This window comes from Spodoptera frugiperda, chromosome 20 (assembly GCF_023101765.2).
Source record: "Spodoptera frugiperda isolate SF20-4 chromosome 20, AGI-APGP_CSIRO_Sfru_2.0, whole genome shotgun sequence".
Taxonomy (NCBI): domain Eukaryota; kingdom Metazoa; phylum Arthropoda; class Insecta; order Lepidoptera; family Noctuidae; genus Spodoptera; species Spodoptera frugiperda.
In genome coordinates, this window is record NC_064231.1 from 11,080,384 (window position 1) to 11,106,779 (window position 26,396).

Here is a 26,396-nt window from a genome sequence, read left to right on the forward strand (position 1 = left end):
AGGATTTGGTTAGATATTTAATTCATTCATAATGTTTTGTACTGGTTAAATTTCGTTTTGGGTAAATGAGGTTTCTGGTTTTGGCAAGTGGTCATACAGCGTGAAGGAAAAATAGAAAGGCTTTATTTGACAGTGTAGTGTAGTGGAAAACTTCAGATGGAAATAATAAAAACATCGTTCATTTCAAACATTTACTTCATCATCAGATGAAGGGTGAAGGGTATTTGGGCCCCCGGTGACCACACTCACACAACGCAAGCAATTGTTTCACGTCGATTTTCTGTAAGACCGTGGTATCACTCCGGTCGAACCAACACATTCGTGCCGAAGCGTGGCTCTCCCACACATGAGGATGTTATATTATAGAAGGTACGAAATGTATTGCTACATATTATGTAAGTAGTAATTTTTAACTACAACGATATTATTGTCATGAGCATGTTTGCTTTGTTTAATAAACCATATTATAACTTTGTTATAGGTGTAATAATATAAATACACATACTTCTATGGAATAGGCCCCAATAACAATGATACACCGTAACACACACTGGTTTAACTATAATACCTAGATATTAAATGAAAACTGTAGACACAAAATCCAGGCTTTAATTAAAAGCACACTTACCTATGTTGGTTGTGTGTCAAAAGAAAATCACGGGGTCTTTACGACCCGTTTATTATGATATCCGGAGTTCAACAAATATTTGTCATGAGCACACGTAGGGGTGGTCGGAAGGGAAGGTTGATGTTAGCAGTGGTAACCCTTATTTAGCAGCCATGTTTATAAAAGCCGTTTCGTAGATTTTTGGGGATGGTTTTGGGTCATTTTTCTGTGAACTTATATTTCAGGAAAAGAGGAAATTACATTTACGGTTATCTCAGTATCTCATAAATAGATTAGGTAGATATGTACCTTTTGTGACTTAAACCTAAGCAAATTATTACGTAATACGCTAAGGCCAAAATGACGTTCCTGAAAATAGATGTTCTTTTAAATATGTGTGGGAGAGCCGGACCGGCTCGCATGGAGTGATAGTATGGCCTCATAGATAACCGACGTGAAACAACGCTTGCGTTGTGTAAGTGAGGTTACTGGGAAACCCAATTACCCCTTTCACAATCTTCCCAATCCTCAATTCCACAACAACTCTTAAATCCCTAACCCCCAAAATTGTAACTGCACTTGTAACGCATCTGGTGTTTCGGGTGTCCATGGGCGGCGGGATTGCTTACCATCAGGTGATCCGTCTGCTCGTTTATCGGCTTACAGTAAATACGTTTACCGTAAATACCACAAAGTATTATTAGTCTAGCAAATTATTTACAGTACCTAAATCTGAAATAACTTTCATGATTTTGTATTGTTGAGTTACTTTCAGGCGAATTTCAATCAAAAAATATTTTCTTAAATAAAATTCTAGGCACGATGTGAATAAAACCTAGATTTTTATTTACTTTTGACCATCCTCCTCATTATTCCGTCCACATACGCTGTACGCAATGAAAATAAAGTTTTTTTTTTTTTTCAAAAGATTATTACATTTTGTATCAACCAACCGAAGTATTTAAAGAAGCAATGTACCTACTGAATGTTAACAAATTATTTAACTCGTCTCTTAATAAGTTTTAATGGAAACTTTTAGAGATGGCATTATTTGCATTTTTTTAATTCAAGCGTGATCACTAAATCTCAGATTTTATCAAAATCTTATATTTTTCTGAAACGTCCAATAGCTAACATATTGGACACTTGTTAACCTAGTTGAAAAAACCGGCCAAGTGCGAGTCGGACTCGCCCATGAAGGGTTCCGTAACAGCAAGTAGATGACATAATATAAAAGTTGTAAAATAACTTGGTTTTACATAGTGTTTGTATGAACGACAAAGTTATATTTGCGGTTTTTGAAAATATTTTATTTCTTAAAAACTAATTATGATATCTCGTTCAAACCAATTTTCGTTGTTAGTTTCTATTGAAATCTACACCATATATATTTTTTAGTTTTCTCAATCTCTTATTTTAAAAGTTAGAGGGGGGACACTCATTTTTCCACTTTGGAAACGTCTAACTTTCAAACAATTGATTTTGACGAAAAATGGTTTTAAGAATCTTAATGCCTTTTTTAAAGACCTATCCATAAACACCCATCACGGATATGTTAACTGAAAAAAATTTTTTTTGTAATCAGTTCCATGTATGGAGTGCCCCCTTTAATTTTTAAATTTATTAATTTTTATTCAAAATTCGAATAGCGGTTACCGAAATACATCAACCTACAAAGTTTCAACTATGTAGGCCCAACAGTTTCGGAAATAAATGGCTGTGACATACGGACGGACGGACGGACAGACAGACATGACGAATCTATAAGGGTTCCGTTTTTTGCCATTTGGCTACGGAACCCTAAAAAGGTATATTGTAGATTTATGTTGAATTACTTACGTTTTTTTGATTATTTTAATATATATTTTCTCCTGTTTTGTGGGCGTTTACAAACATTCAATTTCATATAACACACAGACTCGAAACAACAATTTGTGGATCACACAAAGAGTTACTCCGTGCAGGTATCAAACCAGCTACACGTTCCGCGGCATCCAGTTGCATTAAATACATTACTTAATATGTAAAACGTACATTAATCTTTGGTAAGGATGCGAATTCATAAACACAAAAGTCCTTTTATGATTCAGATAGATATAATATGGCGAAGATATCGATACGTTCAGCCTTGAATTATTCAATATCGAAACGTATCAAACCTCAACCTTGTTTTGATTACAAACACAATATTGCATTCGGTTTTCCTTACGAAAACTTGGTTGTTTTGTGAAAACAGTATATTTAGTTTTTGGTCCTTTGAGTTCTGAAAAGCCTTTAAGTTAAAATCTAAAAGTTAACAAAGTTTCTACAATTGTTTTGCGCCTGACAGGCAGCTTAGGGCTTCCAGATAACAAGCTTAGATAAGCAAATTTTAGAGGATGCCGCTGCCCATCACTCGCTTGTGGTCAACGCCATAGTCCAGGGTTCAACAAACAATAAAACAATTAAGGACTAAAAGTGCTCAATTATTTTGTTCTTAATCCTAAACCCATTTGCATAATTATTGCATTGCATTGAATAATTATTGGATTGAAATTGCATTGACATTGAGATTGGTTTCAAGAGTAAGCTCCCAGGTAAGATTTAAGACCAGACCTTAAACTGATCAGAACTTTAAAATCAAAGAACTTTCAAACATAAAACCTTTTTTATTCTTAAAAAAACAGATAAGCCGACGTAAAACAGACACTCCTTTTATATACAAACCTAAAGTAAACCTAAATAATTCAACAACCTCATTTGTAACCAAAAATCAGTTCACTGTAGACAAATCAAGACCTTTGACTCAAAGTACCCTAGTAGTCAGACATTAGTATTCTGAACGTGGGCTGCTCATGACATGGGTCTACATTGTGGCCTGGCCAGACTACATTACTAGATCATTAGGCCTAGTATCGACTAGACGTAACACGTTTTAACAAAGTCATCTGTAGGTAGATAGGTTTATTCAAACGTATGGATGTGTTAAAGTTTGGTTTTCCAAATTGTTGCAAATGTTTTTTTTTCTTGCCACCAACCCAACCGTGCCGTCAAATCAATTTCATTAATATCTTTGACCTAAAGGTTATGTTAGTATCCTATTGCCCTCAAGTGTCGAAAATCTGGTCCAATACTCGAGTTAGATTAAGTATTACTTATGCAGGCTACACACCTTCCGATTTTTTTTTTATTTTACAATTTATATACATTGAAATAATGATGAACTTATACTTTACGTTCTCCTAGGTCTGAAAAATACTATGCTGAAAACCGTATCGAAATAGGCTCAGAGAAACGAGCGATAATCGAGCACAAACATACAAATTACAGGTCAAACTGAGAATCTTTTTTGAAGTCTATTAAAAGGTACTAAACTGCTAATTAATTATCTCACATTTTTGCACAAAGTCACAAATACAATAAAGAAATAAATAAATAAATATTCTAACAACTTAACCGAACAACTTAATACCAGTAATTGAAGTCGCCTCTTCACACGTGCGGAGGGCGTACAAATCAGAAAATACATTAAATTGTCAATTTTCTCTTTCAATGGCACCAATTTGGATAAGATGTGTACTTCAATCTAATAGAGCTTTGATTACTATTGAATTGGTGTTTCAATTTAGGCATAGAACTCAAATAAAGTGGACGGACTTGTGATCAAAGAGATAGTATTACTATGTTAAAATTAAATATTCAAATACATGTACATACCTTTAGCTTTGTTTAATGTGTCATTCTCAGAAAACTCCCAAATATTCATGATTTGCTTTCTCTTAAGTATAACCCGGTAAACGAGCAGACAGATTACTTGATAGTAAGCCATCGCCGCCATCCATGGACACCCGAAAACCAGAAGCGTTGCAAGTGCGTTACCGGAATTTTGAGGAATTTAAGGGGAATCGGGATTGGAAAAATTGGGAAAGGGGTAATTCAATCTCCTGTGACCTCAATCACACAACTAAAGACAACGCAAGCGTTGTTTCACATCGCTTTTCTTTAAGGCCGTGATATCACTCCGGTCAAGCCGGCCCATTCGTGCCGAACCATGGCTCTCCTACAGTTAGATATTTGCTAAGTAATTTGGCCAATAGATAGTTATACTATTTGTGGTATTAAATGGTTCTCAAGTTATTTTATTAATTGTTTGACTTCAATTTGGTGTAGTACTCTCAAGCACATTTACTATTAATTATGATGTGTTAGATAGGGGCAAGCATTGAATTTACCAATTCTAGAAACAAAACTGTGGCAAAAATGCACACTGCTTTCCTGATGGTAAGTGGTTTTACCGGTTTTTTTTTTTTTTTTGAGAGAGAAACGCGTCCAATTACTTCTGCCACCTTGTGTGATGCAAGAGTGAGTGTCAGATTCGTACTGACTAAAAGCCACCCCGTTCCGACACCTGTTCTTCGAGTAGGAGTCCCGGTAACCCGCTAGGTAGTCCTCAGCTCCAGGCCTATGAACGCTTATAAGACTTGGGGCTTGAGAAGCAGGTGCTTCTCAAGGGTCGGCAAGGTTGCCGACCCTTAAGAAACCTATTTACTTCCTTCTTGAAGAATCCCTTTAAGGTAAAGGTGCTCCCACACAGCAGTTATATAAACACTTGTATTTAAACAAATTATAACAGTAGTTGTAGAGCATGTTATACGCTATTATCAATGTTACACAATGTTGTATAACATTATATAACTGCTGTGTGGGAGCACCCTTACAGGCGACACATTTATAACATAGGTAATTGAAATACTAATAGTAAGGTAATTTAAATATTTTCTTTTGTTATTGACATTCGCGATAACATAATAAATAAGAAGCATAGCTACTAAGTTTAACTTGCGCATTTTAGAACGCATTTTTATAATGACGTTAAAGATAAACTTTTAACAAAATACACGGTTCAAATTCCCAACAAATTTTGTTTGAACCAAAATTTCTTCCTCGGAAGTAAAAGTATCGAATAGCAACATTATTAAAAGGGTACTTAGCAACAAATCCATTGTTCGTCCATATTCATCCATTACAGAGGGAACTAAGAGGGTAATCTAATAAACAACCAAAGGGACATGTCCCTTTTATGACGAAAAAAAAATCGTTCACAAAATTCCCAACAGCTTTTGAAAAATTAAATTATTTTCAACTTGTAATTGAATTCTTTTATAAAATACTGTACAATGTCTAATGTCAGGTTGGTAACAGACCCCTAAGGGATCAAATGGGTACATTAGGACAACGTGCTAATGGGGTATTTGGTCCCTGTATGTGAGTGAATAGGCATTATCGGTCATTACACGTAATAGGGCACTGAACATGTAAGTGTTTGGGTATTATAGGAACTTGTACTATGTTTATGGCAAAGTTAAGTGTTCAAAAGCAACTCTGTTAGTTTTTTTTTTTGATGGGGAAGGAAATTTTCCTTTGCCTTGTCCCGAGGCGAGAGGGGGTGCCAGACTCTTACTGACTAAAACCACCCTGCTCTTACTCCTGCTTGTCGAGCTGGAGCCCTGGTAAACCCGATAGGTTGTCCGCAGCTCTAGATCAAGCAATAGCTCTACTGATACTGCCCTACGTCTGATGGCTTTTTGAGGCACACGCAAATTCTGTTAGTTAGTTACGCTTTTTTCATATACCATTTCGCTATTGTGACATATTTGAAGTGTTTAGAATGAAATCCATACACTTCTTTTTTTACATAAATAAAACTAACACTGACTATTTCGTTGTTCTTATTTCATTCATCCAATTTATCAAACGAGTTAACAACTAACAATTCACACTCGTATTCATAAAACCTAATCAACACCAGATTAAAATTAAAAAATCTTTTCCATCAAAAAACTATTTCAATAACCGATCGGATAAAAAGTTTAAAAGATATCCGATAGACAAATAAAAAGTTTGAAACGGTAAAGAAGATAAACCAAGTCGAACGGAGCAGTCGACAGACGACGGAACTCATGTTCACGTAGACAAAAGTTTAAATTGAAGAATTGAATCGCAAGGAAACTGAAACTTCGACATTATTCGTAAACTATACGCCTCGATAAACTTGTCTTTCACTTATTTAGGTAGCTAACTGAGTGAAAATATGATATTATAAAGTCTTAATTAATTCTATTTGACTATTGTCTATTTGAATTTGTCTGGATAAATATTAAGAAGATTGATGTCTTAAGGCTTAATGGTTAATCCTTCAGATGAAGCTTTTTTTTTTTTTTTTTTTTTTGAGGGGGGAAAATCATCCAATGACTTCTCCCGCCTTGGGTGAGGCGGGAGGGAGTGTCAGACTCTTACTGACTAAAAACCACCCCGTTCCTTCTCCTGCTTTGAGCCGGAGCCCCGGTAACCTTTTACGTTGTCCGCAGCTCCGGATCAGGCATCAGCCCTACTGGGCCCCATCTGTGGTGGTCTGGCTCTTTGAGGCGCGCGCGGAACGCGACGCGCCGTACGCACGGGTCTGGTTCTGGTCGGGCGGCGAGCTACCCTTGCTCGCCGTCCGCAGACCCGCACTTACGGTGGCCGGAGATCGTCACGCGATCCCCGACGCCCGGAGTGTCTTCTGCGGCGGCTGGGGCGTGAGGAGGATCGTTCCCTCACGCGCTCCGCCTCCTCCTTAGCTAGCATGACTGCTTCGCAGAAGGAGGAGACGGCGTCCCATTCCCTCTTCAGATGAAGCTATACTTTGGAACGAGTACCTAGTTTCACTGACACCGGAGCTGCGGACTACCTAGCAGGTTCACCGGGACTCCGGCTCGAAAAGCAGGAGTAGGAACGACACTCCCTCTCGCCTCGCCCAAGGCGAGAGAAGTCATTGGATGATTATCCACCATTAAAAAAAAGTTTCTCTGACAGACTGATGGACAATTTAATTCGACGTTTCAAAAGTTCTGTTGAAATAAATGCTGTGACTTTGACTTAACAAATAACCTGATGGTAAGTGATCAACGCAACCTATAGACACTCTCAACATCAGCGGAGTTGAATAAAATACCTCAAACACGGACATAGCAAACATTGATTTTCTCAAGTAACATGTCTCTATTCTATAACAAGTCTTACCCCAACCCAAGTGACAAAACTGTGACACAATAAACACAGTATAGGAGCATTAAAATGAAGTTCATATAAACCCATTAACCTACTTTTAGTTGTTTATGTAATCGGAATTTAACTGCTAACAAAACAAATCAGGCTAGTGTCGAGTCACTTCTGTTTATATTTACACAATTGTGTCTAATTATAGTGGCTCTCTTCTATTTATAAATGGGACAATGATTAATTAACTACTATTTTTAGGACAGTGAAGAATTTTTGGCTACAATTTATTTGGGTTAAGGGAAAAATTCGATATACGGTTTATTCTAACTGTTTGAGAAAACTCTTCCATTTTAATTAATTAATCCATTAAAGTTTTTAATTTACTGGTTTCACAGTTCTGATTGTATAAGGTTTTGCTAAAAATCGAACAATCTAAAATTGACTTAAATTTTCTACTCAATGCATTTTAAAATCCCGATCGAAACTTTATTTACCACTCGCTATCACTCGAAACTTATAAAAAAAACTAAGTACATTTAGGACCAAATCCAAATTTTCACTAACCGCAGTTGACACAACATTAGATATAATCTGACGACTAATAAAATAACTCCCTTATCTGTCCCCAGTAATAACGATAACGATAATATCTCCGTGACTTAATAGCTCCGTTACAAAGCAGAGCCACTTGATACAGCACTTAATTGTAACGATGTTTGGAACTATACGAATTACCACGAGTTATTGTCTAGACTAGAACTTTGGGACTAAACGTTATGGTCCTCTAACTGTTAGGTTTTTGGTTAACTGAGAAAGACCAATTTGTGAAGAATAAATCTGTTAAATGGAATTGATAAACGAACGTTTTTGTCATGACTATCCAACTTCTTTTTTAAGGGGGTAAAATCACCGAATGACTTCTCCCGCCTTGCCCTACGGGCGAGAGAGGTCAGCGAGAGGAGTGTCAGACTATTGTTGACTAAAAACCACCACATTCCTACTCATGCCTTTCGAGCCGGAGCTTTGTCATTATCTACCTAAGTGTGCTTTTCATCCAGAGATGTACTACGCAACGTTGCTGTAGATGCGTTTGGCAATCCAATCATATTGATACATATAGCTTAGCACTGGTGGAAACAGACTCAGCTAAGGTATGTTTTTTCTAATGAAAGATGCGTGCTATGGTTGTGTACTATGGATAACTTCTGTACTATCGATACTACGAAATTTAGAACAAGAGTTGATTATGGTCTGGAATAACATATAGGGCACTTTTTATCCGACGGGACTAGGGGCGAAGCCGCTGGCAGAAGCTAGTAGGTTATAAAATATAAACGCTTATTTCCTTTCTCCCTTATTTCCTTAGATATTTATTCAGTCTCATATTACCACCACCATTATAAATTTAGATTTGATAGCAAAGAATCCTTTTTTCGCGTAAATCTCTCTTAAACGACCTTTAAATGCGACATAAAATGTGTTAATTATATTATTTTTTGTCTTAAAATAGCTTCTGGTTTTAGTCGTGTCTCTTCATTCAGAAATTGTGAAAGGTCATCGTGTCTCATTTAATTAGGGAGCCGCTTCATAAATTAGAATTGAAAGGAATGTGTCCTAATTGCTTTTGAAACTAACAAGCCGTTTCAAATTTTCCTGTCGTTATAAATTATTTTTGGAAAAAAATATGTAAAAACAAGACAACAATTTATTTTATTTCTGTAAATACGTTTCTAAATTATCAAGGCTCTTGTTCTAAACTAGATACTGTGAAAACTGGGTCTAATTTCTATTTTTACTTCAATGAAATCTGTCACCAAACTAGATGTTTTATTTTTCAGAAATTAAAAGAAAAGGAATAAAAAGAGATGGTCTTGATAGATAAAATGTTAACTAAAAGAAACCAAACCGCTGTTTAAAAACTATGAATGTACCGAATTCTTAAGAAATCCACTATCGAAGATCACATCTACCTTTTTACACAATAAAAGAGAAGAGAGACCGATTTCTTTAGCAAAAATTCTTTCAATAAGTTGCACAAGTACCTCAAAGGTAGGCAAGTATCAGTTTACTCAATTGAGGCGTGATACCCAGTCCATTGAACGACAAACGACGCCCGGCTAACGACGGTACGCGAGACATCTTGTTATTGGCTGCAGTTTCTATTCAAATACATTTGTGAATGTGTTCGAGAAGGGTGACAAGGTCTTTTGTAAAGGAAAATCGTGATATCATGCCTTTTTGTATGGAGTAACAGAACGTAGGAGAATAATTAAGGCTGTTGTTGGTTGAATAGTGATCCTTTTATCCCAAAACCTGTCACACATGGGGTCCCAAAAAGAGCTTGTTGAGATACTGAGGTACTAAGATTAAAAATGTACATCACTGCATCGCTCTTGTCGTCTGAAACCTATTATTATGTTTAGGATTTGGTTAGACCTCCCTTATTACAACAAAACTGTTTTTTCACTTTTCTCGGAATAAAAGCGTTTTATCGAATTACTTTTTTTATGGAACAAGCCGGTAAACGTGCAGACGGATCACCTGATGGTAAGCAATAGCCGTCGTCCATGGACACTTCAAATACTAGAGGCGTTACAAGTGCCTTGCGGCCTAACTACTTGTAAAATCTTTTGACATGACCTTCACATCACAACACATCAACAGCCTATAAGTAGCTACTGCTAACCAAAGGTCACTTCTCGCATCAACCTCATCCAGACAAATTAATCTAGAAAACGAAAATTTATATTCTTATCAGACATCAACACAATCCCTGTCTTCAAAAAACTGATTGTTACTACACAATTCCCTTGTCGCGCATACAATATCTAGACAATTTTTACAAGCACCGCTCTGTAAGCATCGGACATAAATCTCGATGTGCCCTACGAATATTCTAGAACTAAAATCTAGTGTTCTTGAGTCAGCAGAACTTTACACACGAAACAAGTTTCCATATAAGTCGTAAATATTGATAATAAATCTGTACTTGACATTGTTTTGCTGGTAGCTTGTTAATCTATCATATTTATGTTTATGTATTTATGCTAAATCCTACATCGTAACGCGTGATATTAGATTTTTACCGTTGTATCTATAAACTTTTGTATTTGTAATCTTGACGACGCTGATCGCTTACCATGAAGCGATCCGTCCGGTCATTTAGACATCACATCAACAGCCTATAAGTGGCCACTGCTGACCAAAGGCCTCTTCTCACACGGAGAAAGTTTGAGTATTACTCACCACGTTTTCTCAATGCGGGTTGGCGATTTCAAACTCACGATGTTTTCCTTCTCCGTTTATCGGTGGTATCCAAATAATCTTAGAAAGTACGTATAACTCGGAGAAAGTCACCTTAATACTTGCTGTGGGTAGGTTTTGAACCCTCATGCATGAGAAGCGAGCGTCTTAGACCTCCGTGCCACCACGATTATTCCGGTTATTTACCCCATAGTTATTTTAAAGTGCAAACACAATAATATTCGATTACATTTATGACCTTTTTCATATCATTTCCAAAAACAATAATAAAAATTTCGGGAAAACATTTGACGACAGAACTTTTAAACCACCGAACGTGACAGTTTACAACATCGTAAACGGAACGAGTAGTAAAACTAACGGTTAACGTAAACCGCGGGTAGGTGACACGCACTTAACTGACGGTTAGCAAACACGACTTATTTACGACAACTGCTTCTGTAAAGTTAGTATACAGCTTCGAATCTGAAAACTCATAGATGAAAACAATAAAATCGAAAGCGTTACATGACAACATCATGTAATTTTATCACCGAAATTAAATAAGTATTTGAATAGATAACTCAAATACTTTCCAGCCATGTCGCGGGTCCATAAAAATCAGCAGCGCGCACGACAACCGACACCATTCCTCAGCAATCCAATTTGCAACCACTCAATTTATATTGCTGACATTTATTTCAAGTAAGCCATAATTCTAATCATTTGATCACTAGTTCTACATGATCCTTGATTCTGGATCTGAAACTAGCCGTTCGTTTAAGCTACGCTTGTCAAATGTCGCTTGTTAGTCAATATGTTGATGACCATCCAAAACTCTCCATAATTCTCTCTGTCTTTAGGACCATAAATCAATTGCTTTTGACTATCGAAATAAAATCTATCAAGAAATAGGCAGAGGTGCACACATCACAAACTTCTCTATGAATTTTGGAAATGCCGGAAAAATACTCATTCCATTACTCAACCTGGGAATTGAACCCGTGACTAAGAAAGCAGTTTATGGACCAACATTTATGGAAAAGTCGTTCCACTTACAGTCTGCATTGACAAACAGGTTTCGACACACGACAAGTGACAAATGACAGAAGTCGAAGAAACCCTAAATCGCACATGTGAAGTTTACATGCGAATAAACATGGATAGAAAGTCTTAACGAACAACAGTTGGGCAGATATCCCGCCAGGCATGAACACATCGCCTAGTCGGAGGTTCGAAGCGGTCCCTTTCTTAGGAAACTTTCCTCTCTGTTCCCTAAACTACTTTCCATTTACCATACGTATCAAAACACCACTATAAAACTATTTGATTAGTTTTCAGCACATTGCCTAACGTAGCGTTTAGGGGTCATTGTCAAAGGCGTCGTAAATTCCGAGCGGTTTTTATGGCCCATATAAAAAATGGTCATAGGTTTATTAGGTAGTGAGTGGCCTATGTCCAGTGATATCGGTTTCTGGTCGTTTCTCTCGCGTTTATGACCTCTGGTGTAGTTGACCTTACTATCTTGTAACACCCCTTACAAGTGGCTTTTTAGTTGGGAATACTGTGAATACTTGTTATTTTAGTTATTTTTCGTTCGTAAAAAATATTTTACAAATACATTCAATACTTATATAATTTAACCCACCAATTTTTGAATCACAAACAAAATATATTGGTTCAAAATTACAATCTAATTTCAAAATAATATTTTGGGGACATTATAAACCGTAACCTTAAACGTTAACCGTAGCCAAAATGGCAAAAAACGGAACCCTTATAGATTCGTCATGTCTGTCTGTCTGTCTGTCTGTCTGTCTGTCTGTTCGTCCGTCCGTCCGTATTAAATTAATAAATTTAAAATTTAAAGGGGGGCACTCCATACATCGAACTGATTCAATAAAAACATTTTTTCAGCTAACATATCCGTGATGGGTGTCTATGGATAGGTCTTTAAAAAAGACATTAAGGTTCCTAAAACCATTTTTCGTCAAAATCAACCGTTTGAAAGTTAGACGCTTCCAAAGTGGAAAAATGAGTGTCCCCCCCCTCTAACTTTTAAAATAAGAGAGTAAGAAAACTAAAAAAAATATATGCTGTAGATTTCAATAGAAACTAACAACGAAAATTGGTTTGAACGAGATATCATTATTAGTTTTTAAGAAATAAAACATTTTCAAAAACCGCAAATATAACTTTGTCGTTCATACAAACACTATGTAAAACCAAGTTATTTTATAACTTTTATAATATGTCATCTACTTGCTATTACGGAACCCTTCATGGGCGAGTCCGACTCGCACTTGGCCGGTTTTTATAGCTTTTTATAGCTTATAATATCATTAGGTAGGATCCATTTGTTTTGTCATAGGGCACAGTCACATTATGGTATCTCCTCTTTGTACTTCCAAACCGATTTTAAGAAGATTGATTTTTTCGAGTTAAAATAAATAAGAACTTTAATACTAAACCTTTTTGCTCAGGTTCCTAAATCAAACATAACCGTCCTTATGTCAATCAAATTTGACTTAACATAAAAGTCCAACACGAAAAAATATGCATTCAATAAATAATACTGAAACCTAGATTAAAACTAAGATAATTTACAAAATGTAATAAAAAACTAGAGAGAGGATTATCAGACTTACAGACAAGGACTATAGCTAGTATCAAAATGGATCCAGGTTAGTTACCTTTTTTTTTTATGGAATAAGCCGGCAATCTAGCAGACGTATTACCTGATGGTAAGCAATCGCCGCCGCCGATGGACACTTGAAACACCAGAGGCGTTACAAGTGCGTTGCCGGCTTTTTGGGAGTTAGGAATTTAAGGGTTGTTGTCCGGGAATCGGGGATGGGGAAGATTGGGAAGGGGGAAATTGGGCCTCCGGTAACCTCACTCACACAACGAAACACAACGCAAGCGTTGTTTCACGTCGGTTTTCTGTGAGGCCGTGGTATCACTCCGGTCGAGCCGGCCCATTCGTGCCGAAGCATGGCTCTCCCACACTTGAAACTTACCTAGCAGTGTTTTAATGACTTTTTTTCTCATACATATCTTGATCCTTATCTAACGTAGTGATATATTCTGTGGCTACTGTATTGTGTCTAGGTACCTAAGACGAACCACTGGCCTTATTTATAAATCACACTATCACACTGTAATATGTATTATAACATAAACAAAACATCATCTGTTACCTTTTTTGGCGAATAAATAATTTCTTTCTTTCTTTCTATAAACTTGTAAGTTTGTTTGTTTGGATGTTTAGATGTTTGTCCGCAAATTTTAAAGTCAAGTCAAAGTCAAAGCATTTATTTCAATTAATCCTAAATAAGGCACTTTTGAAACGTCAAATTGAATTGTCCGTCAGTCTGTCTGTCAGTGAAGCTAGGCGCTCGTTCCAAAGTGTTGCTTCCAATGGAGAAGAACGAGCAAGAAACTCCATCGTTACTCTTTTCAAAAATTGTTTTTTACAATATCTCTGATACATTATTTGATCATTTACCTATTGTATATATATGTAGGAACAATGTAACGACAATACGATGTCAAAACTATGGGACAATAAAACCAAACATAGTGCCCACATATGTACACTTACAATTTTGAAATAATGCTTCTATACAAATAAAAAATAATCTTTAATTTAATTTTTCAAATAAAAAAATAAATAAATAACTGCTTGATGCCACAGGATCCCTAGACTACATTGGAATAAATTAGTACTTTAATTTAACGTGTAACTAGTGATCGTATTAGAGCATTGTCTAGTGTGAGCGAGTGTCCAGTGGAGCCGGACCAACATGCTGCCACACATTTTTATCTTCAATATAATCTGACAGTTTATAATATGCCTGTTTACACAGTTCACGCTTTATACAAGATTTAATTTTTTTCTCGTTCAGATTCAGTATGGTAGTTGGTAGTTTATTATAACATTTAACACAAAATCCCATGAAGGATTTCTGCACTTTGGACAATCGGAATTGCGGTATAGCTAACTTATTTTTACCTCTCGTATTAAAATTGTATCTGTCGCTTCTTTTTTCAAACAATTGTTGATTTTTTCTCACGTACATAATATTTTCGTAAATGAATTGAGAAGGCATTGTAAGAATATTTATAGTTTTAAATCACTATAGATTTTGAAAAAATTGATTTGGTATACAGACAGAGTATGAGCTGCCTTGGATGATAAGATACTTTAATGTTTGACTATCAGAAAATACCCTAGGTCATTAAGTCTGCTCTTCACTGTTATTTGTGGGAAAGAAATAGTTTTATCCCACGAGAACGTGGGCGAAGCCGTTGTCAAAAGCTAGTAATATAATTAAACAAGTAAATAGATAGGGAAGTACATGCATAAACAAAACATGTTTCAGATGAAGGCGTGGATGATGTGATAGATCTGACAGATACATCTGATTCAGACTCCTACCACGACAGAGTATTTGAAGCTCATACACCATTAGTGCTTGAACTGCACGATATAAGAAAAGACGATCCATTGCCTACTGATACTACCCCACCACCAGTACCACCACCACCGGCTGGAAAGATAAAGAAGCAAAAGAGGAAAAAGAAAGAGACACAACATAGAAACGCTAGTTACTCTAGTCTGTCTAGTGAGAACTTGTCGGATGCTAGCTCCGTGGCGCCACCTCCCGAGACGAAGGAGAAGTTCTATGATGCCCGTGAAAGTTATCATGGTATAGCACGTGAGTTTGTATAAACTAAAACTCATGAACATAACATTTGTTGCTTAAATACTAGTTTTGTAGTTTCTAATGGACTGTACGATTGACATAGTATCTGTGGTTTACACAATCACTGCACTATTGCATAGAGAGTTCATATAAGGATTTGAATAATACAAAAATGCTGTTATTCCGTGTTGATGGATTTGTTAAAGTAACCACGACAAGGTATCATTTTTTTTATGGTATAATCAGGTAAACGACCAGACGGATCACCCGTTTGAAAGCAATCACCGCCGCCCATGGACACCCGAAACACCAAAAGATTTACAAGTGCGTTGCCGGTGTTTTAGCGGTTAGGAATTTAAGGGTTGTTGGGGGAATCGGGGATTGAAAAGATTGCGAAGGAGGGTTTTCAAAGATAAGGATAGAAGATAAGGAATGAACTTTTTTCTTTCAGCAAATCAAGCACCAACAGTAACAGCAGCAGCTGCAGTACCACAAACGCATTCCGTCACTCACTCCGTAACGCATTCCATTGAAGCTGCCCAGGACCCGAAGACTGCACAACCGGCATCATCTCTACAGCAAACCACTACTACTGCTCCCACTGAAGAAAGAACAGAACCATCTCCTATTAGTGTAAGTATAAATAAAATAAAATTAGGGACAAATAAAAATGAAGAAGAGTTTACCGTAGCCATGTTCACGATAGGGCTGATGCCTGATCCGGAGCTGCGGACTACCTAGAGGGTGTACCGAGATTTCGGTGTGAAAAGCAGGAGTAGGAACGGGGTGGTTTTTAGTCAACAAGAGTCTGACAATCCCACTCGCTTCGCCTAAGGCTGGAGAAGTCATTGGATGATTTTCCGCCCTCAAAAAAAAAGACGTTCACAATACGAACTTATACACTGTTCCACGAAATTCAGAAACTACAGCACTGTACTGGGCTATTGTTGTCTTCTAGAACTGAAATAGAATATACGCCTACAACATATAAATGTCAATGAATACTGCGAATGCTTGCCACTTATGGCACACAATTTCATATTAAACCTTACACCACATTGCTAAACCGCGTCAAAAGAATTCTCGAAACTGAGACGGTTTGACGAATTCTTTTCATTCTGTGTGATGACACAGAATGAAAAGAATGTGAGAATTGTGATGGCAAAGGAAAATCGTAGGCGAAAAAATCTTCCCACATCTTTTCCGAAACAGTGAACAGCCCACAATATAAAATGAATACAAACACATGCTCGATTTGAGTCCAATACCTCGAACAGACACCTGTACACGCATTTTTGTATAAATAAACCGAGATATTTCTTTAAAGCTTCCTCAGGTATACTAATCGCGTTTATTTTGTTTGCAGAAACCAAACTTACCGCAGGAATGAGTCGTTTTTGGTGTGTTTTTATTTAATTTTTTTGTCTGTAGAAAATTGCGTCATATTTTTCCTTTAATAATTCTTGTTTTATAAACATTTGCAGCGCTGGTTACACGTCAAAAACATTATATTACAATTTTAAGTCTTTGACTGCCAATAGAAAACTGATGAAGGTAAATCCTCCGCTAACGTCGGTCACCGGTGACCACCACGGCGTTCAATGTGTTAAATAAAGTGTGTATGTAGGCATATCTATCTATGGGGCCGTCGGTAGATATAGCAGACAGACATATAGCGACCACACTGGCGATATATTAAAGAAGGGCCAAATTAAAAGTACCCGTAACCGACGCATGCATGAAAAGACTAATGACTGTTGATGAAGCGAAAGAGGTGTGTAAGATTTGTATCAATTGGCAGTCCATTGTTTCTACTTACCCCCATGGGAGACAGGCGTGAGGTTATGAATGTTCGTTTGCGTATGTAGGGACTTAATAAATTTTAAAATCCATTAATTTAAGCATTTCCTTTTCTTTTCAGAAACTTCTCCAACTTATAATGTGATTATGCCAAGTCATTGTATAAGAAGTCACCGTTTATTACAATGATACCTTCTTCTAAATAACATAATAAACATCATATTCCACATTGCTTCTTTCATTTAACGACTTTAATTGCAACGAAGTAGCCTAAAAAATAAACAAAGACCTGAAGATTTAGAAGTCACACGCATTCATTGCGATTCAGTTATTGCGAATATATTTACTTCCCGACGCCACGAATCGTAAGGAAATTATATTCATCTTGAAAACTACGAAAAGTATTCAAGTATCCTCCACAACTCGGCGACCCATAAAATCTGCATAATTTTACGACAAAACGTACTCGTATAACTTAAAGCTAGATTCAGATATACAACAATTTTGAATAAACGACTGATCACAAGTGTGACTGCGACACAATACTATGCTGTATGAACAAGTGGTGGAACACTTTGTGAACATCCTAGACAATTGTTACGGGTAGTCAGAATTAAGTACCTAGTATATTTTAAGATCTCATTAATTATAAATAGTTATGTGTTCCTAAACTAATCGTAAGATAAATAATAATTGTTTTATATAATGTTATGTTTAGTTTTAAGCCTTAGTTTGTATCTTTAAAATTGCTGTGCCCAAACAGGGTCCACGATTTGTTACTTTTATCTGTAAGACTAAAACATCTATGTACATACAATTGTGGAAAGCAAATAAATGAATATGAATATGAATATGAAACTACCGAGCCAGAGGCAAAGAGTTCATAATAAGTATAAGGGAAGGAAGAGGCCACAAGTTCGATTCCCGAATCAGTCAAGATACTATTTGGGCATTTTCGGTTTTTTGAAAATCCCTTTGTAACTGTATAGAGTCTAGAATAATTGTGCCCTATATAATTATGTCAATAAGCTCCTCCTCTTTAGCATGGCACTCATAACAGAACTGATAAAAATTGGGTGCCTCATTGCCTACGTGCAAATTCTCCTACCCTTTACTCCTAACTGTGAACTGTTTATTTATTTGTATGTTAGAAAGCACGCTAAAAACCACCTAAAAACCATACCATAGTCTGAATCAGACCATAAGAGCATTATACCCAAAGGAGGTTTACAACTCTGTCGATGCTTTAAACTACACAACCTCCTTTGTTGCATACACTCATAAACGAACTGTCACTGTCATATAAGTGGACTGTCATCATTACTGTCAGGTGTATTATAAAATTCCTAGTGACGCTATTCGTAAGTAAGATAGCAATTATTTATTTACGGAGGTCCCGTACACCGGGACTTTCCGAGGCTACCGATCGAGTAAGTACAATTTTCATTATGATTCTCAGTTCTAGTCGACTCGTCAGTTAATGCAGTATAAAACCATGTGAGGTCAAATTGTACGTAAAAGATTCGCCTTATTTCTTTTCATAGCAGGTAAGAATGTTTGCATTTAGAGTCCAGAATACATAGTTATATTGTACTTAGTCTGTGAAGTTTACTATAACAGTAATGTTAGCATATGGCAATAGGCTCACCCCTTATTACATGGGACTAATAACACAAATGGTGAAAAGTGGGTGTAGGTACATTGTATACTGGCATTACGTGTCGTTATGGCACCTCTGCCTACTGCCCCTTTGGGGATAAAAGGGATAAAGGAGTTACATACTGTAATCTTTTAATGTATTACAAAATCCACCTCAACCTTCTTTCTCGATATAAGTGCAAAAATCCTTTCTAAAAATAGCTACATGTCCACTTCGAGATACGAGCTTTCCTTTAGACCTTTCCAAGTTAATGTATTCTTTTTAAGGTAATTTTTGCTCATACTTCAAGGAAAATGTCACAGGAATCAAGTCCCCTTTGATTAAAAAAGTATTTGATCTTTGCTTTGAGCTGGAACTCAAAGGGTTGATTTTAAAAACGACTTTGTTTATATAAACCATCATTGGTGGGAAGCTTTAATACCTATATTGACTTTTGAAGAGTGTATAAACAAACTGAGTTAACGGTGAAAGGTCATGTGTTAGCTATCTCAGGGGTAATTCGCAAATGTCTTATTTACCTAACTGTAGCAACACCTACGTACATTACGTAGGAAGACGATTAAAGGGAAAATAATAAGTATGACGTCATGGCCTTATAGAGCAACCCTAGGGAGGAACCAAAAGACATAAATGTTAAGTTATATGTAAAAATGGCTGATTTGTGTTTTGTATTTACAGTCATGGAAAAGCCTGCTCGCTACAAAGCAAAAAGTAAAAAACCCGCCGCTAAACCAAAAACGGCAAAGAAGCGTAAAAGTGACGGTAATTAAGTAAATCTTCTTATACACGTTCCCCTATGCACTAAAATATATTGAAGAGAATAATGGGTAAATCTTTTTCCAAACATTATAACCAATTTTCATACTATTCATAAATTGGAGTCAATCTTTAAGTCTACGTACGTTTTCAGGACCCACTTGCTCTATGTTTTTGGCTGAATTAACCAGAAAACTGGCATCCAAAAAGAAACAAGAAGAAGAATCCCCAAAAAATATTGTTCGTAAGTTGAACCTTGTTCAAAATGGTTGTGAAATATTTATACGATCTACATTTACATATAATGAAATGGTTTTAAAAGATATTGTCCATTGATATGTTTCATGCTTCTAGGGCCTCCCTTTTTTTTTTGAGGGGGAAAATCATCCAATGACTTTTCTAGCCTTGGGCGAGGCGAGAGGGAGTGTCAGACTCTTACTGACTAAAAACCACCCCGTTCCTTCTCCTGCCTTTCGAGCCGGAGCCCCGGTAAACCCGCTAGGTTGTCCGCAGCTCCGGATTAGGCATCAGCCCTACTGGGCCCCATCTGTGGTGGTCTGATGGCTCTTTGAGGCGCGCGCGGAACGCGACGCGCCGCACGCACGGGTCTGGTTCTGGTCGGGCGGCGAACTACCCTTGCTCGCCGTCCGCAGGCCCGCACTTACGGTGGCCGGAGATCGTCGCGCGATCCCCGACGCCCGGAGTGTCTCTCGCGACGGCTGGGGCGTGAGGAGGTTCGTTCTCTCCAGCGCCCCGCCTTCTAGGGCCTCCCTAGAAGCATATCTATACTCTAGAATATCACTGGGTGCTACTGTATTTTTGCTGACTAGGTTGACAATATTAATCCTCTCTCCTCTCGATTTTCGTCTAATAAGAAATTAACTAGTGTCACACGATTGGACGTTCAATATTTGGCTGCAGTGATTGGACAAAAAACCTCTTGCTACATTTCCTTGTGGTAGCCAAATCCGGTAGCCCCCATTGAATGTGTTTACTACATTGTGCATTCATTATCGAATAATAGCTTAATTGTTTTTTTTTTAGAAACAATAATAGACAGCATAACAAATGCGTTACCAGTCAAGCTTTCAAGAAAATCTCCACAGAAATGTCCATCGCCTATGAAAATTGAGACGTTACAAACATTAGCACCAGAATTAATACCCAATGACTCATTAAATTTCCCTGCACCCGCAACCACAGCTAGCAACATCGAAGATGCTTCTATGGATTATCTAGAAATCCTCAGTCCACCAAGACCTGGATCTTTTAAGATGCCCAAAATGCCTTTAATTAATAGTGACGAATTAAAGGCATCAGCAGAAAAGAAGAGGAAAGCTCAAACACAAGACCAATCAGTTAATACAGGAACAGATCACGATGTTGCCTCAGAAATAGCTAAACATGTTGGCACATTAAGGAAAATCTCGTTGATAGCTGAAGAGTTTAACCAAAAAACTGGTGAGTTAAATCCTTTACTATTTTTTGCTACTCGTTTTTACATTGTAGTATAATTATGTTCTATATACTTGTTTAAGTTATTTAAGTATTCATTTTGGAAACTAAAGTGATTTTAATTAAGTGTGTTAAAGTACATTTTTACTCCCGCTCCCCAATTCGATTCCCGAGTCGGAAAAAGTATTGCTTGGCTTTTTTCTGTTTTTCAAAATGTTCGCACGGAGCCTGGAAATGTGCTCGGTATATGGCAATAGGCTCACCCCCTGTTACATGGAACTTACAACATAAATTATGAAAAGTTGGTGTACATTGTATAGTGTCATAATGTGCACCTCTGCTTACCTCTTCGGAGATAGAAGACGTAACGATCTAATACATTTTAGGCGCACTTCACTGAAAATAACATAAATATAAACTCAAATAATGCTTACCTTTCAGCGAAAAATTTAAAAGAAATAGTCGACAGTGTCCAAGAGGATTTGATAAAGAAACTGGAAGAGATACGAGCACAACAGAAACTCCATTCAGAGAGAACATTGCACATCAGTGAAGATCAAAGCATCGTCGAGGACGATGACACTACTGGCGACTAACCAAGAAGTTTGATCACTTTAGAAGAAAACATCTCGTGTCAAATTACCGTTGTCAAAATAAAATGCAATAATTTTTAGATTCTCATAAAATTGATTGTTAAAAATTTAAATAAACAAAAACAAAGCATTACTTTGGTTTTTTTTATCCAATTGTTTTGTTGGAAAGATTAATAAAGATTACCTGAACTTGGACGGTTGTTTCGGGGAAAGCTGTGAGCAAATACGTCAATATATTTTATTGAAATATGTAGCAGATCATTTCTATTGGATGGAAAATTCACTAAAACTGTAACATTATGAGATCATGCTCCTACCCGTTTCCTCTTGGTTAAGAAAACTGAGAACATTATCAGGAGCACGTTATCTAAAGAGGGTAAAAAAAATTCTAAGTAATTGAAGAAACTTATAAAAAACCGTAGTAATTTTGAAACAACGAGATGGAATCGAACGTGCAAAATGATGAAAGTGCAAACGAAATGTTTAAAATTGCTGATTTTGGGCAGAACTTAAGAATAAACGTATCAAGTTCTAAACAAAAATTGGCGAACGGTATAACTATTATTCTTTACAAATAAAACATGAACAGCAATGGTGAGTATTAGATTGGTATAATAAAACTTTATTAATATACACAGATCAAGCCAAAGGAAAACCTAACAGCAAACTGCCGAGAATTGTTCGCCAACCAGTGCAGTCCAAATTTTATAAAAGTATTGAACATATGAAGAGCTTCCACGACCAGACCGGTAAGTAAAGATTTAAATAAATGTATTTAAAACGACTTCATCGAGTTTCGAACATTCACCAACGGAGACGAAGCCAATGTATATTATATTTTTTTAAGAATGTCACTTATTATTGTGTAGCTATATAAGTATATAGCACTTTACTATAATTTTGCAGGTAGATATGTGTATGCATATACATAGGTGTTACTATTATGTATTTACGTATATCATTCGGATCTTATTTTAGGAGATTCATCACCCGGATCAAGCAGAATGGGCGGTTTTCCAATGAAAATGAAAAAAGATGACTCAAGTTAGTAGCTAATGTTTCATTTTATACAATTACCATTGATATTGGCTAGTAGGTTGTAGTACCATATTATGTAATTCTTCATCATCTATTTATTAGTAAACAGATTTATACAGAAACGTTCTAACAAAAAATTTTACTTGGAAACAGCAGAAAAATCAAAACCGAGTCTTATACCGCGTCGGAAATGCAATAGAGATGAAAATTGCGAAGTGCCGAAAAAAACTGACACTCCAAACAACCAGTTCATTCCTGAATGTAGAAATGTTCAGAGAGTTCAAATGTTGATTAATCAAGGTATAGTAAAACGCTAGTAACGCTAGCAGTAATAGACCCTAATTTTAGATAGAGACGCTACCTACTTCTTTGCCTTTACCAGGCGAGCGATACCACGGCAAAGTTATTGTATTAACATTGAAGTGTTGGTATTTATTAATTGCCTGATGATAAACAATCACTAGCACTTGTAGAACAACAAATCTAAGATTTATTTGCCGATCCCCGATGTAGAAAATATTTTAAATTATAGCAGCTATAGCATAATCTATCTTCCCAAATGGATTGGACATCTGAAATTCTCTCCTATGAGATTATACATCCGTAGACGTCGTAAACATCATCATAAGATAATTTTTGTAAATGGGTTAGGAGGTCTTAAAATTTAGATCTTTAAAGTCGGAAAGGAATTGAGCTCGAAACCTTTTGCTTGGCAGTCGCAATTGCAAATACCCAATCAGCGAGAGACCCAATTTTTAACTTTAACGTTCCGTATCATAAGTCTTTTCTGAAATCGATTTTAGTAGTACTTGTCCTAAATTCGATTAGCAAAAACAATCGTTTACACTTTTCTCGATTTGATTTACAGAATTCTGCCCAGAGGATCGCGTACCTCCACCGGCGTCGGTACAATCAACGAGACCTATTCCAACTCTGGGACAGATTTATGGCCGAATCAATATGATAGATAGTGACCGACTGAACGGTAAACAAAATGAATTATTGTACTGTCCCGAATTACATTAAATGTCCAAATTAGTTTACAAGAAGACTTTCAGTTATAAAATACTCTAGGTTTACTCTTTGAGGTAGAATATGTATCTGCTAAGCAGGTTTCGAGCTTGATTCCAAATCGATTGAGAATTTCAATTTCGAAATTCATACACCTATTCAAACTTTAGTACCCTTAGTACGAGTTTGTTTTACGTTGAACAAGATCGAGACGAAACCGCGTTAGGCGCTCTGATTGGCCAGCTCGAATGAACCAACCAATCAGAGCGCCAAATACTTTCTCGTTTCGATCTCGTTCAACGTAAAACAAACTTATACTAAGGGTACAGATCAAACTTAATAAATAATAGACAACTTGATAAAAGCAAACTTACTAATAATATTTTTCCTTCATTAGATTGGTTCATGGAATTTACTCCAACGAATACAACAGCATCAATGCCTGTACCTGAAAGTACACCTATTGAGGACGATGGAGGTTCAAGTACCGGTAAGTAAATAGGAAGAGATTCATCAGTCAGTCATCAGTCAGGCAAAAATATAAAACTAAGCACAATTCCATGCACTTAATCATTAAAAGTGTCATTAATTGGGTAGTTTCCTAGATCAAAAATATATTATTTTGACTTTTCAATAAAATACACAATTCTAAAATAAATAATCGTACTTTCGTCGTAAACGCATCTTCTGATCTATTTAAGGATTTTTTAAGAGATATGTATTCTATTTGACGCAAAAAATTTGAATTTGATATAATATTATATCTTTTTACACAGTTGCATCACCAGCAAATTATCATCAACAAGAGTTTGGGAAGACCACCACGATACTGGATAGAAAGAACATCTTAATTAATGAAATTCAAGCTACCAATGAAAATGTCAGTGTGTGGCTTGCTTCTGATGTCGAGTTTCCAACGGATACTGAATCAGGTATTCTTTTATATACATTATTAGTATAGATATGTTAGTATTCGTTATTCTACAAAGTGGATATATGCTATACTTTGTATCTGGTATTTGAATCCAGGACCAGAATGAATATGGCAGGTGAAAACAGTAACTGTTAAAAAAAATATTCCTCAAACTTGTATAAGTTAATATCAAACTTTGATATTTCAGGATACAAAACAATGAGCAGCAAAAATGCCGAAAAATCTGCAGTACTGACAGTGTCTGAATGCACGACGGAGAAGTCAAACAAAACGTTCACTCTAGGCGTTTTGCAAGACAAAAGCAATAGTTTGTGTGCAACGACGAAGCCAGAATCGGAGTGCAGTAATGGTTAGATGCTACTTCTTAGTAATTATTTATTGGATACTAGCAACCTTCTTAGGCGGTAAGCTTTTTAAGGTAGAAAATCATCTTATGACTTATCCTGTCTTGTGCGAGGCGAGAGGGAGTATCAAACACTTACTGACTAAAACCACCCCGTTCTCACTCCTGCGTTTCGAGCAAAAGTCCCGATAAACCCGCTATGTAGTCCGCAGCTCCGGATCGGGCATCAGCCCTATTGGGCCCCATTTGTGATGGTCTGATGTCACGCGCAGAACGTGATGCACCATTTGCACGGGTCTGATTCTGGTCGGGCGGCGGGCTACCCTTGCTCACCGTCCGCATACCCTCACTTGCGGTGGCCGAAGACCGTCACGCGATCTCCAATGCCCGGAGTGTCTCTCGCGACGGCTGGGGCATGAGGAGGTTCGTCCCCTCACGTGTCCCGCCTCCTCCTTAGCTAGCATGACTGCTTCGCAGAAGGAGGAGACAGCACCCCAGTCCCCCTCGCTCCACACCATGGCCCGAACCAACGCCGGACGCGAGAGATCACCGTCGCCGACCACATCCCTGAGGTCACGGCGTTGCTCAGCCCATGCAAGGCACACCGCCACCGTAGGCTCCACCGTGTCCTCCGGGCGGTCATCGCAGTGATGACACTCAGGCGTTTCCTCCCGCCCAATCAGAAACTAGAACCTACCGAAGCTCCCATTTCTGGTAAGGTTCCAAACACCGCCGTGCCGGAGCCGATCCGGAGCTGTGCTCATTAAGTGTGTTTAACCTTAATATATGTTATCTTTTCTCCAGAACGCTTATTTTCTCTTGCGGCACCCTTTATTCATTTCTAATGCCATTTAACTAAAGACTATATTTTTTGTACACAGATGAATCACCAACAAGTTATCATCAACAAGAGTTTGGGAAGACCACCGTGGTACTGGATACTAAGAACATCGTAATGAATGAAATTCAAACTACCAATGAAAATGTTACCGTGTGGCTTGCTTCTGATGTCGAGTATCCTACAAGGGATAAGGAATCAGGTATTCTTTAGCATAGATATTTTGGTAAAAGTTTTCTGCAATGTGAGTATGTATATACCTTATATAAAAAAATTATCTATTACTTTTCCATTACCTGACGGACTAAATAGATTTTTCATTTTCATACACCGTCATCATTACACCGTTAAAAAGTATTATGATATTTCAGGATACAAAACAATGAGCA

General features: G+C 37.1%; 3 protein-coding genes across 12 annotated transcripts in view; all 3 read left to right on the forward strand.

Annotated features, from left to right (window-relative positions):
- The first annotated feature begins 13,376 nt into the window (after positions 1-13,376).
- LOC118261781 (uncharacterized) lies at positions 13,377-17,608 on the forward strand. 4 transcript variants are annotated; one of them, XR_007706528.1, is made up of 6 exons: positions 13,377-13,554; positions 15,256-15,591; positions 16,031-16,212; positions 16,946-16,979; positions 17,064-17,133; positions 17,501-17,608. XR_007706528.1 is itself a non-coding variant. In XM_050701375.1 (5 exons), the coding sequence occupies exons 1-4, from the start codon at positions 13,545-13,547 to the stop codon at positions 16,967-16,969; spliced, it is 552 nt and encodes a 183-aa protein (XP_050557332.1). In that variant the 5' UTR covers positions 13,377-13,544; the 3' UTR covers positions 16,970-16,979; positions 17,501-17,608. The 4 variants fall into 4 exon arrangements, 3 of the variants coding, with proteins under 3 accessions (XP_050557332.1, XP_035428630.1, XP_035428628.1); XM_050701375.1 differs by lacking the exon at positions 17,064-17,133; XM_035572737.2 differs by lacking the exon at positions 17,064-17,133 and having other exon boundaries at positions 15,256-15,582.
- A 1,077-nt stretch (positions 17,609-18,685) lies between these two features.
- LOC118262116 (uncharacterized) lies at positions 18,686-21,973 on the forward strand. Of its 7 annotated transcripts, XM_050701371.1 has the most exons (6): positions 18,688-18,740; positions 18,839-18,926; positions 19,718-19,801; positions 19,950-20,039; positions 20,840-21,256; positions 21,692-21,973. In XM_050701371.1, exons 3-6 carry the CDS (start codon positions 19,720-19,722, stop codon positions 21,844-21,846), a joined length of 744 nt encoding a protein of 247 aa, XP_050557328.1. In that variant the 5' UTR covers positions 18,688-18,740; positions 18,839-18,926; positions 19,718-19,719; the 3' UTR covers positions 21,847-21,973. The 7 variants fall into 7 exon arrangements, with proteins under 7 accessions (XP_035429150.2, XP_050557328.1, XP_050557329.1 ...); XM_035573257.2 differs by lacking the exon at positions 18,839-18,926 and having other exon boundaries at positions 18,686-18,809; XM_050701372.1 differs by lacking the exon at positions 18,839-18,926 and having other exon boundaries at positions 18,699-18,740.
- Positions 21,974-22,103: 130 nt separating this feature from the next.
- Positions 22,104-26,396, forward strand: part of LOC126911964 (uncharacterized) — a 4,687-nt gene continuing 394 nt past the window's right edge. The window contains exons 1-10 of the mRNA XM_050701557.1: positions 22,104-22,395; positions 22,482-22,592; positions 22,822-22,887; positions 23,035-23,181; positions 23,750-23,866; positions 24,290-24,382; positions 24,669-24,824; positions 25,014-25,175; positions 26,051-26,209; positions 26,379-26,393. Coding sequence (XP_050557514.1) covers positions 22,284-22,395; positions 22,482-22,592; positions 22,822-22,887; positions 23,035-23,181; positions 23,750-23,866; positions 24,290-24,382; positions 24,669-24,824; positions 25,014-25,175; positions 26,051-26,209; positions 26,379-26,393 — 1,138 coding nt within the window. The 5' untranslated portion in view covers positions 22,104-22,283. The remainder of the gene's footprint in view (positions 22,396-22,481; positions 22,593-22,821; positions 22,888-23,034; positions 23,182-23,749; positions 23,867-24,289; positions 24,383-24,668; positions 24,825-25,013; positions 25,176-26,050; positions 26,210-26,378; positions 26,394-26,396) is intronic.

Coding starts and splice junctions, on each gene's coding strand:
- LOC118261781 (XM_050701375.1), top strand. Junction 15,592..16,030: donor AAGTTATCATGGTATAGCAC/GTGAGTTTGTAT, acceptor TTTTTCTTTCAG/CAAATCAAGCACCAACAGTA. Junction 16,213..16,945: donor CAGAACCATCTCCTATTAGT/GTAAGTATAAAT, acceptor TTTTGTTTGCAG/AAACCAAACTTACCGCAGGA.
- LOC118262116 (XM_035573257.2), top strand. CDS start 19,720: ATGGAAAAGCCTGCTCGCTACAAAGCAAAAAGTAAAAAACCCGCCGCT. Junction 19,802..19,949: donor AAAGAAGCGTAAAAGTGACG/GTAATTAAGTAA, acceptor GTACGTTTTCAG/GACCCACTTGCTCTATGTTT. Junction 20,040..20,839: donor ATCCCCAAAAAATATTGTTC/GTAAGTTGAACC, acceptor TTTTTTTTTTAG/AAACAATAATAGACAGCATA.